This window comes from Platalea leucorodia (genome assembly GCF_965183815.1).
Source record: "Platalea leucorodia genome assembly, chromosome: 33".
Taxonomy (NCBI): domain Eukaryota; kingdom Metazoa; phylum Chordata; class Aves; order Pelecaniformes; family Threskiornithidae; genus Platalea; species Platalea leucorodia.
Genome location: NC_138855.1, coordinates 414,329 through 428,910, shown reverse-complemented (window position 1 = coordinate 428,910; position 14,582 = coordinate 414,329). Strand labels below are relative to the sequence as shown.

The 14,582-nt window shown below is 68.0% G+C and overlaps 2 protein-coding genes across 7 annotated transcripts; both read right to left on the bottom strand.

The window, feature by feature from the left end:
* Positions 1-132: 132 nt before the first annotated feature.
* Positions 133-5,563, bottom strand: TBC1D25 (TBC1 domain family member 25). 3 transcript variants are annotated; one of them, XM_082334389.1, is made up of 7 exons: positions 5,236-5,563; positions 4,759-4,868; positions 4,527-4,678; positions 4,185-4,306; positions 3,734-3,937; positions 1,975-3,645; positions 133-827 (listed from the first exon to the last, which is right to left on the bottom strand). In XM_082334389.1, exons 1-7 carry the CDS (start codon positions 5,317-5,319, stop codon positions 345-347), a joined length of 2,826 nt encoding a protein of 941 aa, XP_082190515.1. In that variant the 5' UTR covers positions 5,320-5,563; the 3' UTR covers positions 133-344. The 3 variants fall into 3 exon arrangements, with proteins under 3 accessions (XP_082190515.1, XP_082190517.1, XP_082190516.1); XM_082334391.1 differs by having other exon boundaries at positions 543-855; XM_082334390.1 differs by having other exon boundaries at positions 715-3,645.
* A 150-nt stretch (positions 5,564-5,713) lies between these two features.
* GRIPAP1 (GRIP1 associated protein 1) lies at positions 5,714-14,578 on the bottom strand. 4 transcript variants are annotated; one of them, XM_082334335.1, is made up of 23 exons: positions 14,563-14,578; positions 14,148-14,246; positions 13,998-14,064; positions 13,848-13,909; positions 13,734-13,760; positions 12,551-12,658; positions 12,034-12,184; positions 11,618-11,709; positions 11,155-11,202; positions 10,809-10,840; positions 10,613-10,660; positions 10,420-10,519; positions 9,924-10,046; positions 9,206-9,298; positions 9,043-9,120; positions 8,276-8,362; positions 7,742-7,798; positions 7,558-7,657; positions 7,096-7,208; positions 6,426-6,563; positions 6,251-6,344; positions 6,040-6,167; positions 5,744-5,949 (listed from the first exon to the last, which is right to left on the bottom strand). In XM_082334335.1, exons 2-23 carry the CDS (start codon positions 14,187-14,189, stop codon positions 5,878-5,880), a joined length of 1,860 nt encoding a protein of 619 aa, XP_082190461.1. In that variant the 5' UTR covers positions 14,190-14,246; positions 14,563-14,578; the 3' UTR covers positions 5,744-5,877. The 4 variants fall into 4 exon arrangements, with proteins under 4 accessions (XP_082190464.1, XP_082190461.1, XP_082190462.1 ...); XM_082334336.1 differs by having other exon boundaries at positions 7,096-7,205; XM_082334337.1 differs by having other exon boundaries at positions 7,096-7,205; positions 9,924-10,016.
* Between the last annotated feature and the right edge of the window lie 4 nt (positions 14,579-14,582).

The window sequence follows — 14,582 nt, the reverse complement described above, 5'->3', positions numbered from 1 at the left end:
ACTGGGACACCCCTTACCCTTCCCCAGTCTATGCTGGGAGACCCCCCACTTCATACTGGGAGCCCCGTTTCCCTTCCCAGTACAAACCAGACCCCCACACCCCTTCCCAGTTCATACTGGGAGCCCCCAAACGACAGTCATGGGCGTCAGGTTTATTCGCGTCTTCGGCACCTCACAGATCCCCGGACGCCTGGGTCCCTCCCCAGGATGCCAGGGTCCCTCCCGCAGGAGGGGGGGAAGGGGGGCAATAAATAAGGAGGGGGATGAGAAGGCACCCGGGGGTGGGGGGGGGGCAGGCAGAAACTGGGTTGCAGTGGTCCATACTGGGAGAACCCACATGTGCATTAAGATCCCAGTCGGGGCACCCTACCGGTCCATACTGGTCCATACTGGGAGAATGCAAGGCCACGCGAGTAAAGAGATCCTGGGCAAGATGCTGTACTGGTCCACACTGGTCCATACTGGGACGACACAAGGCCACACAAATGAAGACATCCCGGGCAAGACGCTGTACTGGTCCATACTGGGAGGACGCAAGGCCACGCGGGTGAAGATATCCCAGGCAAGATGCTGTACTGGTGCGTGCTGGTCCGCACTGGGAGGACACAAGGCCACGGGGGTGAAGAGCTCCCAGTTGGGCTGCCGTACTGGTCCATACTGGGATGGCTGAAGGCCATGTCAATGCAGTGATCCCAGTTGGGATGCTGTACTGGTCCATCCCGCTCTGACCCAAGGCGATGCATACATGGGGCTCCCAGTTGGGCCCCCAGACCCTTCCTGGTCCATACTGGTCTGGTCCAAGGCAACGTAGATCCAGGAGTTCCCAGCTAGGATGTTGTAGTGGTCCGTACTGGTCTATACTCGGATGCCGCAAGGTGACGTAGAACCCCAGAGGGGAGGCACTGGGCTGTACTGGTCCATACTGGGGTGTCTCTGGACCCCCTGTGGGGATCTATGGGCTTCCAGGGGGTCTAGAGGTCCCCAGGGGTGTCTATGGGGCCCCCATGTTGGCCTATAGGTCCCCCCAAGGTGACCTAGGGGATATTTATGGGGTCCCTATGCTGCTCTACAGGTACCCAGAAGGGACCTATGGGACCTCTTGGGGGATCTGTGGGGTCCCTACACTGCCCTACAGGTCCCCACAGTGGCCTCTGTGTCCCCAGAGAGGACCTACAGTCCCCGTGGTGCCCTACAGGTCCCCACAGTGGCCTACAGGTCCCCAAAGAGGATCTGTGTGTCCCCCGGGATGTCTGTGGGGTCCCCATGGCCGCCTACAGGTCCTCTGCGATGTCTGCGGGGTCCCCACATTGTCCTATGGACCCCCACAGTGACCTAGGGCTCCCCGTGGCGGCCTAGAGGGCCCCAAAGAGGACCTACAGATCCCCATGGGATGCCTGTGGGGTCCCCACATTGTCCTACTTGTCCCCACGTTGACTTAGGGCTCCCCATGGTGGCCTAGGGGCCCCCAAAGAGGAGCTACAGGCCCCCACGTGGTATCCATGGGGTCCCCAGATCCCCACGGGGTCCCAGCAGGGCCCCGGGGCCGCCCCCAGCCCCCCGACGCCCCTAGCCCGTGGCAGGCCCCCCCGGGGGTGCCCCCCCCCAGCCCTCCAAGTAGCGGGCGAAGAGCCCCTTGGCGCGGCGCAGGACGCGGGGCAGGTGGTGGCGCCGCACCAGGCGGTCGAAGTGCATGGCCACCTCGTTGTAGTCCCCGGCCCGCGCCATGACGGCCTCCCGCTGCTCCAGCAGCATGGCCAGGCAGAGAAAGAGGAGGAAGGGGTTCCCCTGCCCCAGCTCCTCTGGCGGTGGCAGCGGCGCCCCGTCGTCCTCCAGACCCACCTCCTCCTCCGAGGATGAGGAGGAGGATGAGGAGGAGGAGGAAGAGGAGCACGAGTCCTCCCAGGCCCAACCGCCCCCCCAGGGGTCCTCGGGGGTGTCAGCAGCCTCCCTGCCCGCGCTGGGGTCATCACATACCTCTCCGGGGTCTTCACCAACCTCTTGGGGGGAGTTGGGGGCGTTGACAATCTCTTTGAGGGTGTCACCAACCTCTCTGTGGACCTCGGGGTCTTTGCCGATCTCTTTGGGGTCTTTGCCGATCTCTTTGGGCACGTCAGGGTCTCCCCCAATCCTCTTGGAAACGCCGTGATCATCGCCGACCTTTTCCAGGGTGTTCAGGTCTTCGCATACCTTCGTAGAGATATCGCGACCTTCACAAGCTTTCCTAGAGACATCACGGTCTCCGCGAACCGCCTTGTAGATGTTTGGTTGTTCTCCGATCTCCCTGAAAGCGTCGGCGCTTTCATTGACCTTCTTGGGAACACCAAGGTCTTGGTCAACCTTCTTAGAGACATCGGGGTCTTCTCTGATGTCCTTGGGACCATCAGGGTCTCGGCCACCATCACTGGAGACTTTGGGATCCTCTTGGATGCCCCTGGGGACCTTAGCACCACCTTGGACCTCCCCGGAGGCCTTAAGGCCACCCTGGCCATCCCCAGGGACCTTGGCACTGCCGCGGACGTCCCGCGAGATCTTCAGATCCTCTTGGTCATTCCAGGAGCCGTCAGGACGAGGCTGGACATCCCCAAAGACCTCCGGCTTCTCGTGGTTGCCCCCAGATTTCTTGGAGCCACCCTGGACGTTGCTGGAGCTCTCAAGACCCTCTCGGTCATCCCCAAAGCTCTTGGGACCCTTCTGGATGTTCCTGGAGTTCTCGGCACCCTCTTGGACGTTGCTGGCGCTCTTTGGTTTCTCTTGGTCATCGCTGGAGCTTGCGGGAGCCTCTGGGACATCCGCGGAAGCTTTAGAACCATCTTGGATGTCACTAGATCTCCTGGGACCCTCCTGGCCATCCCCACAGGCCTCGTGGCCGCCTCGACCGCCGTCCGCCTCTGCAGGGGCCTCGCTCTCCCCCTGCTGCCGGCGCCGCCGGCGCGGGGGCCGGGGCCGCAGCCCGCGCCGCTCACGCAGCCCTCGGCGGGCCCGGCGGGGCCCCAGGGGAGCGCCCAGGAGGGGGATGCCGTCCGGGGGGGGCGGCGGGGCGGGCGGCAGCGAGCTCCAGGTGATCTCCAGCACCCGTAGGGCGTCCTCAAAGGCGAACTCCCGCTTGAGCTCCAGCAGCAGCCAACGGTAGCAGAAGAGCAGGTCGTGGGCACCGCGGGCGGCCAGGAAGGCCCAGAACGGGGGGTCGGCACGGCGCAGGAGGCGTCGGAGGTGGGCGAAGGCGCGGGCCAGCCCCCGGCCGCCGGGGCGGAAGCGGGGGCCGAGGCGGCGCATGAGGGCGCAGAAGCAGAGGAAGGCCTGGGCCTCGTCGTCCAGCACGGCCAGCAGCGGGGCGGCCACGTCCGACATGCCCTGGCAGTAGGAGAGGCGCGGGTGGCCCAGGGCAAAGGTGGTGAGCAGGGCCTGCAAGGCGGCCAGGTGGGGGTGCCCCTCCTCGGGGCCCCCGAAATAGGGGTGTCCCCGGTCGGTGCGCACCACGTCCTTGCGCACGGCCGCCCCCACCAGCGCCAGCTCGGCCGGGGCCGCCCGGGCGGCCAGCAGGGCCTTCAGCGCCGCGTACTCGCCCGCCTTGCGCCGCAGGTGGGCCAGCCGCTCCTGCCCCGACAGTCCCGCCGGGAAGACGTTCAGCAGGTACCGCCAGACCACCTGGGAGGAGGGGAGATGGGGCGGGGGGCGGTCAGGGACCCCGGGCAGACCCTGGGCAGGGGGGCCGGGGGAAGCCGGGGGAACCCACCTTGCGCAGGCCAGGCTCGACGCCGCCATGGTAGACGTGGAGGCGCAGGTCGTGGGGGCGCAGCAGCCGCCCGCCGGGGCCCAGGTAGGTGCGGAGGTCAGCGTCGCTCAGGGGGGCGCAGGGGGGCGGCGGTGTGGGGGGTGAGGGAGGAGACCCCTCAGGCCACGCCAGGGCTGCCTGCGCCCGGGCCAGTGTCCGGCCCACCTGTGGGGAAACGGGTCACCAGCGGCGCGGGGGGGGGCTGGATGTGCAGGGAGCTATGGCGGGGACAAACTGGAAGCACTGGGAGGGGACTAGAGAGCAACTAGCACCATAGAAAGGGTGCTGAGAGGAACTAGGAGCACTGGGAGGCACTGGGAGGGAACTGGGATGGCCAAGGGAGCACGGGAGGTGCAGGTCTCAGCAGGGTGGGGGAACTCAGGGCCCCGCCGGACGCCCAGGTCCTACTCACCTGTGCCAGCAGGGCCTGGGTGAAGGGTAGTGCTGCAGCCAGGAGTGAGCGGCGCTCGGGGAGGGGCTCTGCCGCTGCCACCTCTCGGGGGCTGATGATGTCCCAGTCCTCCAGCAGCGGGCCTGCAGCACCCAGATGCCTGCGTCCCTCCACTGGGCACCCAGGCACCCAGGCCCTCTTCCTGACACCCACCCTAAGGGGGTGGACACCCGGGTCCCCCCCCAGCCACCCCCCTGGGGATGCTGGGGTTTCCCCTCTCTAAAACAAGAGACTCCACTGAGCGCCCTGGGTCCCAGCCGCCTGAGTCCCACCACCCTCCTCAGCCCGGGGGTCCCCACTCACTTTCAGCGGGGGGCCGGACATCAAGGCGCAGGCGCAGGACAGGCCGGGCGCAGGCGAAGGCGGCTGCCAGGTCCCCATCGCTTAGCAGCGGCACGAAGGTTTCCTGGCCCTGGGGGTCGCGGGCCACGAAGCTGACGGAGAAGCTCTTCTTCCTGAGGGGATGCGAGGGGGCGCTCAGCAACCGAGGCACCCCCAGGGGATCCGGCGGCCCCGGGGCGGGGCCCGGGCTCACCCCTGGAGGTCGAAGGCGCGGGCCAGGATGTGCTGCAGCACGTCCAGCGAGGTGATCTGCGGGTCGACGGCGAAGGAGCGGAACTCGGGCGGCAGCAGCCCCTCGCTCTTCTGCGGGCAGCGTCAGCCAGGCGCGGCGGGGGGGACCCGGGGGCCGGGCCGGAGCCCCCCGAGCCGCCCCCCCGCCTCCGGCCCGACCCCTCACAGCTGCCCAAAATGGCGGCCGCGTCCCGCCGCCCCGGCAACAGCGCCTCCGCGTGAGGACTCCCTCCGCGCCCCTCATTGGCCACCGCCCCCCACGTGACCCGATCGGCGGCAACACCCCACACCCCACCCCCCCCCGCCGGCGACCCGCGCTCGGTAACCCGAAGGCCACGCCCCCCGCGACAGATGACCCCGCCCACTACGAGGCGCCCCGCCTCCGCCGACACCCCGCCCCCTCCGCCCATAACCCCGCCCCCTCCGCCCCGCCCCTCACCTTGACGCGCACGCGCACCACTTCGCACTCCTCCTCCAGCGCGGCCCCGCCCCCCGGGCAGGCCCCGCCCCCCGCCGCCGCCATGGCGGGGGCGGGGCGGGGGGGGCTCCGCGAAGGAGCAGAACGGGAACGGAGGAGGGGGGGGGATGTCCGTGCCGCCCCCGCCCCCCTACCGGGAAACCGGGGGGAAAGGTGTTACGTCACCGTGCTGGCTCCACGCCGCGCCCCCCTCGGTGGAAGGCGCGGGGGGGAGAGGGGGGGAGAGGGGGGGAATCCGGAGCGGCGCCGCGATCGTCCCCGTCCGGCGGCCGCGGCGACGGCAACAACATCCGGGTCAGCGCCCGGAAGTGACGTCACCGGGCGGGGCGGTCGCTGCCGCGACAGCAGGCGAGGCGGCACAGGCAGCGGGAGCCGCCGTGATGTCATCGTGCCCCCTCCCCCCCCGCAGACGCAGGCAATGACGCAAGAGGCAGCGGTTCACATCGGGTTTATTAAGGGAAGGGGGGGACACCGAGGGGGGCGCATGCGGGCTCCCCCCCTTAAAGGGGCACCGCCCCCTCGTTAAAAGGGCAACGTCCCCTTAAAGCAGCAACGCCCCCGGCGGCTGCCCGGGCCCGCGGGGGGGGCGGGGCCCGCGGGGGCTCAGGGGGGCCCGGGGGGGGCGGCTCTCTCCTTGCTGAGCCGCGCCAGCTCCTGCGACAGCGCCTCCAGGTCCTGGGGGAGAGGGGAGGGGTCAGCGGGCCCGCCCCCGCCCCCCGGCCCCGCCCCCCGCCCCGCCCCCGGCCCCGCCCCCGCCCCGCCCACCTGGCCCAGGTGCAGGTTCTTGGTGAGCTGCTCCTCCAGCATGTTCTGCAGCTTCTTGTTCATCTCCCGCAGCCCCTCCTCGCCCGGCCCCGCGCCCCGCCGGGGGGCACCGGGGGGACCCGCCGCCTCTGGGGGGGGGGGGCACGCGCAGCCGGGGTGAGCGGGGGTGGTGGCAGGGGGGCCGGGGGCGCGGGGGGGGGCCGGGGCTCACCCAGGCGGCTGTCGCGCACGAAGCTCTGGATGATGGCGCTCTTGCGGCACAGGTCCTCTGCCATCGAGGCGCTGCTCACCTCCAGGTGACGGACCTGGGCGGGGGGAAAGGGCACTGGTGACCCCCCCAGCGCTACCCCCCGCCCCTCCCAGTGCCGCCCAGTCCCACCCAGTACCTTCTCCTCCAGCAGCCAGCGCTCCTGCTGGCTCTGGGCCAGGCGCTGGAACAGCTCCGCCACCTCTGCGGGGGACAGGCCCCCCCCGCCGGGGACCCCCCCGCCGCCGCTGCCCCCCCCGGGGCTGCCTGAGCCCGACTGCAGGGGGACAGAGTCAAGGGGGCTGCACTGACGGCAAGGCCACGCCCCCTCGCTGAAGCCACACCCACAAGGCACTCCACCTCCCACCCCAGTCTCCTCCCCCAAATGGGGAGGGGCCAGGATGGCCCCACCCCAGCCCCAACATAGCCACACCCCCTGCCATGACCCCAACCTTCCCCAGCCCCGCCCCCCTCCCCAGCCCCGCCCCCCTCCCCAGCCCCGCCCCCCCTTCCCCAGCCCCGCCCCCCCAGCCCCCCCCAGCCCCACCTGTAGCCATGCCCCCACCTTGGCTCCACCCACATAGCCCCTCCCCAGAGCAGCCCCCCAGGCCCTGCCCCTCACCCCAGGCCCCGCCCCTCACCCCAGGCCCCGCCCCTCACCCCAGGCCCCGCCCCTCACCCCAGGCCCCGCCCCTCACCCCAGGCCCCGCCCCTCACCCCAGGCCCCGCCCCTCACCCCAGGCCCCGCCCCTCACCCCAGGCCCCGCCCCTCACCCCAGGCCCCGCCCCTCACCCCAGGCCCCGCCCACCTTGGTGCTGCCGGGGGCAGAGCCATCACGACCCAGGGAGGAGAGACTGCTGCTGTCGCCCCCCGGCCCCCGCCCAGGGGACCCCCCCTCCAGCCCCAGCTCCTCCAGCCCTGCTGAGGCAAAAAGGGGACCCAGGCGTCTGGGACAAGCCCACCCCTCTGGGGCACCCTCCCCCCCCCCCGGCTGCACCACAGCGGCACCCCATCCCTGGGCACCCCTACTGTACCCCACATCCCCCAGGAGACCCTGTCACCCCCTCCCTGGGGACCCAGGCATCCAGGAGACCCCCCAGCACCCATTTTCCTCCCACCAGGAGACCAGGACACCCCAGTAACCCCCAAACCACAGACCCAGGACCGCCCCCCTGAGGGGACCCAGGCATCCAGGAGCCCCCCCTCAAGCAGACTCCAGTGCCTGGAACCCCCTCCCCAGTCCCCCAGGGAAGCCCAGCATCGGGCTGACCAGTGCGGGCACGGGTGGGTGCAAGCAGCTCCTGCAGCCGCTCCTGTAGGCGGTCGGCCCGGCGCCGCTCCAGCTGCAGCTGCCGCTTCAGGTCCTTCAGCTGAGGGGGGGGGACAACGCGGGGAGTCAGGATCGCGCAGGGGACCCTGGCCTCCGGCTCCCCGCCAACCCCCAGGTTCCTCACCGCAGCACTGCCCTTCTTCTCCAGGATGCGCTGCCCATCCCGGACATCCTTCAGCTCCTGGAGAGACAGAGAAGGTCAGGAAGAGATGTAGGGGGGTCCCAGAGAAGACTTGTGGCCGCTGAGGGGAGTCTGGGGGCTCCTGCGGGGGATTTGGGGGTCCAAAAGAGTACTTGCAGGTGCTGAGGGGAGTCTGGGGGGTCCTGGGGGGGGCTCAGAGGGAACGCAGGAGCATGCGTGGGGGGCAGGAAGAATTTGGTGATGGGTCCCAGAGGAGCGTGTGGACCTTGGGAGGGGATTTGGGGGTCCTGGGGGGGTACCTGCGCATCTCAGGATCTCTGGTGGGGGATCTAAGGGCTCCTCCATAGGGGAACTGGGAGTCCCAGCAACATTGCTAGTGGTCCCAGGAGAGCTGGAGTATCCCATAGAGGTATGTGGGGTTCCCGGGGGGCTGTGAGGGGGTCTCGGCAGGCTCAGGGAGGGGCTCAGGGGGACAGGGGGGCTCTGGGGGTCCTACGGGGGTGGATTTGGGGGTACCTGGCGCAGCGCCCGGCCCTCAGCCTCCTGCAGCTCCCGCTGCCGCTCAGCATCCCCCAGCGCCGCCTGCAGCTCCCCCACACGGCCCTGGGGACAGCAGGGGGGTCACACCCAGTCCCGGCACCTATAGAGCTCTATAGGGCCACGGGGGAGAGGGCACGGGTCCTATAGCATCCCAGGTACCCCTACAGACTCCGTAAGTCTGGTGGGGTCCCTACAGCATCCCTGGATCAATACAACTCTTTACGGGGTCCCTATAGATTCTGCAGCATCTGTGGGTCTCTATAGTCTCTAGAGAAGCATAGATGATTTTATGGGTCATATAGACTCTGCTGCCACAGGCCCTATAATGTTCTATTGGGCAGTTAAAACGCAGAAAAGATATCCACAGCTGTTGTAATGTTATAAGACACCTATAGCTTCACGCAGAACGATACCAGCTTCCCACAGTCCCCCTGAACCCTGTAACATCCCAAGGACCCCACAGAGCCACGAGGATCCTTACGGTCTCTGCATCGCCCCAACAATTTCTACGTCCTCTATAGGACCACAACAGACATTGTAACGATCCAGGGATCCTCACGTCGCCACGCAGAGCTATACGAACACCACAACACTGACGACCCTCCAAAACTCTTCACAAGCCCTCTGATCGAGAGGAGTGTAGGCATTCCTATGGTCCCCATAGCTCTGCGGGGGTGCCTATAGCCCCCCTGGGGTCTGTGCAGCTCCTACACCTGGGGGATCCCCTGTGGTGGGGTGCTCACCTCCAGCTCGGCCTGGTGCTCCTCTGCCCGGGCACGAGCGGCTGCCGCGTGCTCCTGCGCCTGCCGCTCCAGCTGCTCCTGGGGGGACGGGGCTGGGTGGGGACGGGGTGGGCGGGGGGACCCCCACCCCAGGGGGGGGGCACGACAGGGGAGAGGGGCTGACCTGCGCCTGCCGCCGGCCCCGCTCACTCTCCCCGCGGGCGTCCTCCGCCTCCGCCAGCCGCCGCCGCAGCCCGTCCTGCTCCCCCGCGCACGCCTGCGGGTGCAGTGCCTTGCACACGCATCCCCGCATCCCAGGACAGCGGGGGTGCAGCCGGGGCACCTCAGGGGCACCTCAGGGACCCCAAGTGCTCCCAGGGCCCCAAAACCCCCCAGGAACAGGGACAGGGGCACTTCAGGGACCCCCAAACCTCCCCAGGGATGGGGTCAGGGCACCTCTGGGACCCCAAATCCTCCCAGGGGACCCCCAAACCCCCCAGGGATGCGGTCAGGAGCACCTTGGGGAGCCCAAATCCCCCAAGGGGACCCCCAAACCCCCCAGGGATGGGGTCAGGGCACCTCTGGGACCCCAAATCCTCCCAGGGGACCCTCAAACCCCCCAGGGATGTGGTCAGGAGCACCTTGGGGAGCCTTAAACCCACCCATGGATCCCCAGAACTCCCCTGGGATAGGGTGAGAAGCACATTGGGGACCTCAAAGTGTACCCAAAGATCCCAAACTATCCCCAAGGGAGCCCCAAACCACTCCCAGGGACCCTAAACCCCCCCCAGGAGACCCCAAACCACCCCCCAGGAACACCCAAGCCCCTGGGGACCAGATGAGGGGCATCCTGGGGAGCCCAACCGCCCCGCCCAGGACCCCCAAGCCCCCCCTGGCCCCACCTGGAGCTGGGCGTCGAGGGCGTCACGCTGTGCCTGGGCCTCCTGCAGCTCCCGGGCCAGGGCCCCGCTCCGCTCCCGCAGCCCCGCCTCCGCCTGCCGCCCCACACAGCGCTCTATAGGGCCCTATAGGGTCCGGCGGCACTGCCCGGGGCCGTATAGAGCTGCTCCAGGCTGCCCAGACCCAGGCAAGGCTGACCTGGGGCCATCAGCTGCCACACAGCGTTGTACAGACACTATAGGTCCCCCATGGGGCCATAAGGGGCTGGACACCCCGCACCGCCCCCCCCCCCCCCCCCCCGTCATAGGGTGCCCCTGCAGCACCCCAGGAGATCTGGCACCAAGGGTGACCCCCAGGAGCCCCCCCAACACCCAAGTGCCCCCCAGCTCCTTCAGGGAGTCCCCCAGGACCCCCACAATGCCATGGGGCACCCCTAAGACCCCAAGCTGCCCCTCAGGAACCCCCAACACCCAGGGGTGCCCCCCCAGGTGCCCCCACCTGGGCCGCAGCCTCCAGCTCCTGCTGCAGCCGCTGGTTCTGGGCCTGGAGCTCCCGAAATTCCTCGTCCCGCCGGGCCCGGAGCTCCTCCACCTCCGTCCTGGGGTGCACAGGGGGACCCAGGAGTCCAGGGGGGGTCCCAGGCATCTAGGGGGGACCCCAGGCCCTCCCATGACCCTCAGGGGCCACTCACCGACTGTCCCTGAGCAGTGTCTCCTTCTCTGCCTGCAGTTGGAGTAAACTGGGGGGGCAAAAAAAAAAAAAAGGCAAAAAATGGGGGGGGGGGGGGGGGGGAAACAAAAAACACTAGAAAAACCCACATTGTGCCCTAAAAAGAACACGGGTGTCCAGGCCCCCCCAGGGGGACCCAGGCATCCAGGCGCTCTCACCTCTCCTGCTTCTTCCTCAGCTTCTCCGTCAGCTGGTGAGGGGGGACACGAAAATCAGTGTGGGGGGGGAGACGCGACCCCCAGAACCCCCAAGGTGCCCCCAGGCCCCTCTGAGACCCCAGAAATCCTCATGGGACACCCCTCAGACACCCCCAAATCCCTCTGGGACTCCCCCTGAGCTCTCTGAGACCCCAAAAGTCCCCATAGACTCCACTAAGGTCCCCCAGGAGCCCCCAAATGCCTCTGGGACTCCAACCCTCCCAAATCCTCTATGGGAACCCCCCCGCAAGTCCCAAATGCCCCCAAATCCTCCTCAGGAGCCCCCCAAAATGGTCCCCCACCTTACCTTGGCCACCTCTGCCTGCAGCTGGGCCACCTCCGCCTGCAAGAGACCCTGTGAGATCCCCAGAGAGCCCCCCCATCATCTCTATTTCATCTATACATTTCCTGTTTCTAGTCTCCTACATCTGTAAGTTCCATCCAACTACTTTCTCTTTTCAACTTTACTTTTATTCTACATTTTTCTGAAACTCTCTTTATCACAACCCGTAAACAGACCCAAACCCCGCTATACGCCCCGCTCCCTTTGTTGTCATATTCTCTCACAATCCCCCTGATCCCTTGTAGACCCCCAAACCCCACTGCTCTATAACCTATATTTTTTCCCACCTCCATTTGTCCCTTCCCAACTAACTGACACACGCCCATATTTCCCCCAAAACTCCCCTCCCTCATACCTCTAAACCTTCTTTAGCCCCCTCAGATCCTTTATAGACCCCCAAGCCCCCCATACTCCCCCCACAACATACCTGAGCAGTGGGTGCTGGGGGTTCCCTGGGGGGAGTGTCGCCCCCGGCCCCCTCCTCTGCCAGCTGCAGCTCCTTGGGGGGCTCCGGGGGGGCTGTGAGGGTGGCAGTCAGATCCACGGTGTCCCACAGGACCCCATAAACCTCCCCAGCCCCATAGGGACCCACAGAGTCCTCATATCCACCTAGTAGGCACCCTATGCCCCATAGAGACCCCATATTCCACTCCATAAGCGTCCATACTGCCGCACGGACAATGATAAAAGCCATACACACACTCAACTCCCCCATGGAGACCCCCCCAGACCTCTGGGACCCCAACATCCCCCAGGAAGGATCCCAGAATATCCCCAAACCCCCCAGGGGCCCCCAACCCCTGCCCCGAGAGCCCAACACACCCCCCCCAGGCACCCCCTCACCATCTGTAGCGGCCGGGGGGGCCCCGCCGTCACCGGTGGCCCCATCATGGGGGGGCTCCATGGAGGCCAGGGGGTCACGGGGGGGTCCTGGGGGCCCCCCATCCCGCAGCTGCCGATTCTCCTCCTCCAGTGCCTCGATCTGCGCACACAGCTGGGACCCGCTCCCAGGTCAGGCACCCATGGGACACCCCAGACCCCTCACAGGACCATGGAACCCCCATGGGGCCCAAAGAGACCCCCCCACAAGGGGTTGGGGAGCCCCTGTGGTGACACCGGGCACCTCAGGGACCCCAAAATGACACCAAGAGACACACCACACACCCCCCCAGATCCCGAAAGTGACACTGGGGATCCCCAGGGACCCTCTGGTTCCCCCCCCCCCCCCCCCCAGTAAGGCAAAACCCCGCAGACCCCCAAGCAACATCTAAGGGGATACTGGGAGGCTCAGGGTAGCATTAGGGACTCATGGGATGGCCTAGGGGACATTGGGGTCCCCTGGGTGGCCCGGGGCCCCCACCTTGGCCAGCTCACGCAAGAGAGTGCTGTTTTGGAGACGGAAATCATCCTCCTGGCTCTGGAGCTTCCCCTGCAGCATCCGCGTCTCCCCCAGCAGTGCCTCCACCTCCTAGGGGGGGCCCCCACCACTGGTACCCTGTGGCTGGGACCCCCAGAGCTCCCCCCAGCAGGCCCCCCCCAGATCCCATAGCACCCCCCACAGCACCCACAGTAACCCCTAGCACCACCCAGCACCTACATACACCCTATGAAGATCCACAGGACTTACCCAGCAGCCCCTCAAGATCTCCTGGGACCCCCCAGTCCCCCTAGAGACTCCCCAGGGACCACCCAGGACCCCCAGGAATCTGCCCAGCATCCCTACAGACTCCCTAGGACCCCCCAGCACCCTTGTAGACACCCCAGGGACCCTACCAGCACTCACAGGGACCCCTTAAGAACCCCCCAGCAACCCTAGAGAGCCCCCAGGATCCCCCAGCACATCCAAAAACCCCCCCTAGTGTCCTGAGAGACCCTCTAGGGCCCCCCAGCACCCCCAGAAACCCCCAAGTATCTCCAGGGACCCCTCAACCCTCCTCCAGCAGCCACAGAGACCCCCCCAGAACCCCCCAGCACCCACAGAGACCCCCCCAGCACCCACAGAGACCCCCCCCAGCAGCCCCCCAGCACCCACAGAGACCCCCTCAGCACCCACAGAGACCCCCCCAGCAGCCCCCCAGCACCCACAGAGACCCCCCAGCAGCCCCCCAGCACCCACAGAGACCCCCCCAGCAGCCCCCCAGCACCCACAGAGACCCCCCAGCAGCCCCCCAGCACCCACAGAGACCCCCCCAGCAGCACTCCAGCACCCACAGAGACCCCCCCAGCAACCCCCCAGCACCCACAGAGACCCCCCCAGCAGCCCCCCAGCACCCACAGAGACCCCCCCAGCACCCACAGAGACCCCCCCCAGCACCCACAGAGACCCCCCCCAGCAGCCCCCCAGCACCCACAGAGACCCCCCCAGCACCCACAGAGACCCCCCCCAGCACCCACAGAGACCCCCCAGCAGCCCCCCAGCACCCACAGAGACCCCCCCAGCAGCACTCCAGCACCCACAGAGACCCCCCCAGCAGCACTCCAGCACCCACAGAGACCCCCCCCAGCAGCCCCCCAGCACCCACAGAGACCCCCCCAGCACCCACCTGCGCCTTCTTACTCTTACTGAGGGCCTACAAGAGAAGAGAGGGGGTCACAGCGGGGCCGGGGGGGGGGGGGGGGGGGGGCAGGCCAGAGGCCGCGGCAGGGGATCCCCTCACCTTGTTGGCTTTGGCCAGGTCCTTGTCCAGCGCCTGCACCCGCTGCCGCAGCCCCGACAGCTCTGGGGGGACACGGGCCGTCAGGGAGGCGGCGGTCGGGCCACCCGCCCGAGGCCCCCCACCCCATCCCATCCCACCCCACCCCCGTACCGGCGCCATTCTTCCGCAGCTCGTCCGAGAGGCGGTAGTTCTCCGTCCGCAGCTCCAGCAGCTGCACCTGGGAGGAAGGGAGCGGGGTGAGCGGGGCGGCGCCGGGCCGAGAGCCCCGGGCCGAGAGCCCCGGCCGGGGCCGGGCCCCACCTGCATCCGCTGGAACTCCTCGGCCGAGAGGGCCTGCGCCATCTTGGCGCCGCGGGAAGACCCCGCGGGGCGGGGCCGGAAGCGGACGCTCTGGCGGGCCTGCAAGAGGCGTGGAGACGCGGAAGTGATGTCACGCCGCGGCCATAGAGCTCGGGGCCGCCCCGGCGGGCAGAGCGGCCCCACAGGGACCATAGAGACTATGCCGGCGCGGCGGGCGGTACAGGCCCCCCCCCCCGGCACCGTAGGCCCCTGTAGGGCCCCCAGGGCACCGTAGGGCCTATGCAGCGCCCCCCGCGGGCCATGAGGCTCACGGATTGTCCCCCACCGCTATAGAGTCCATACGGCCCCCCCTGGGTGCTACAGGCCCCATAGGTTCTATAAGGTCCATAGATCCCCCCCCCCATGTATTACAGACCCTATAGGCCGCGCTGGGTT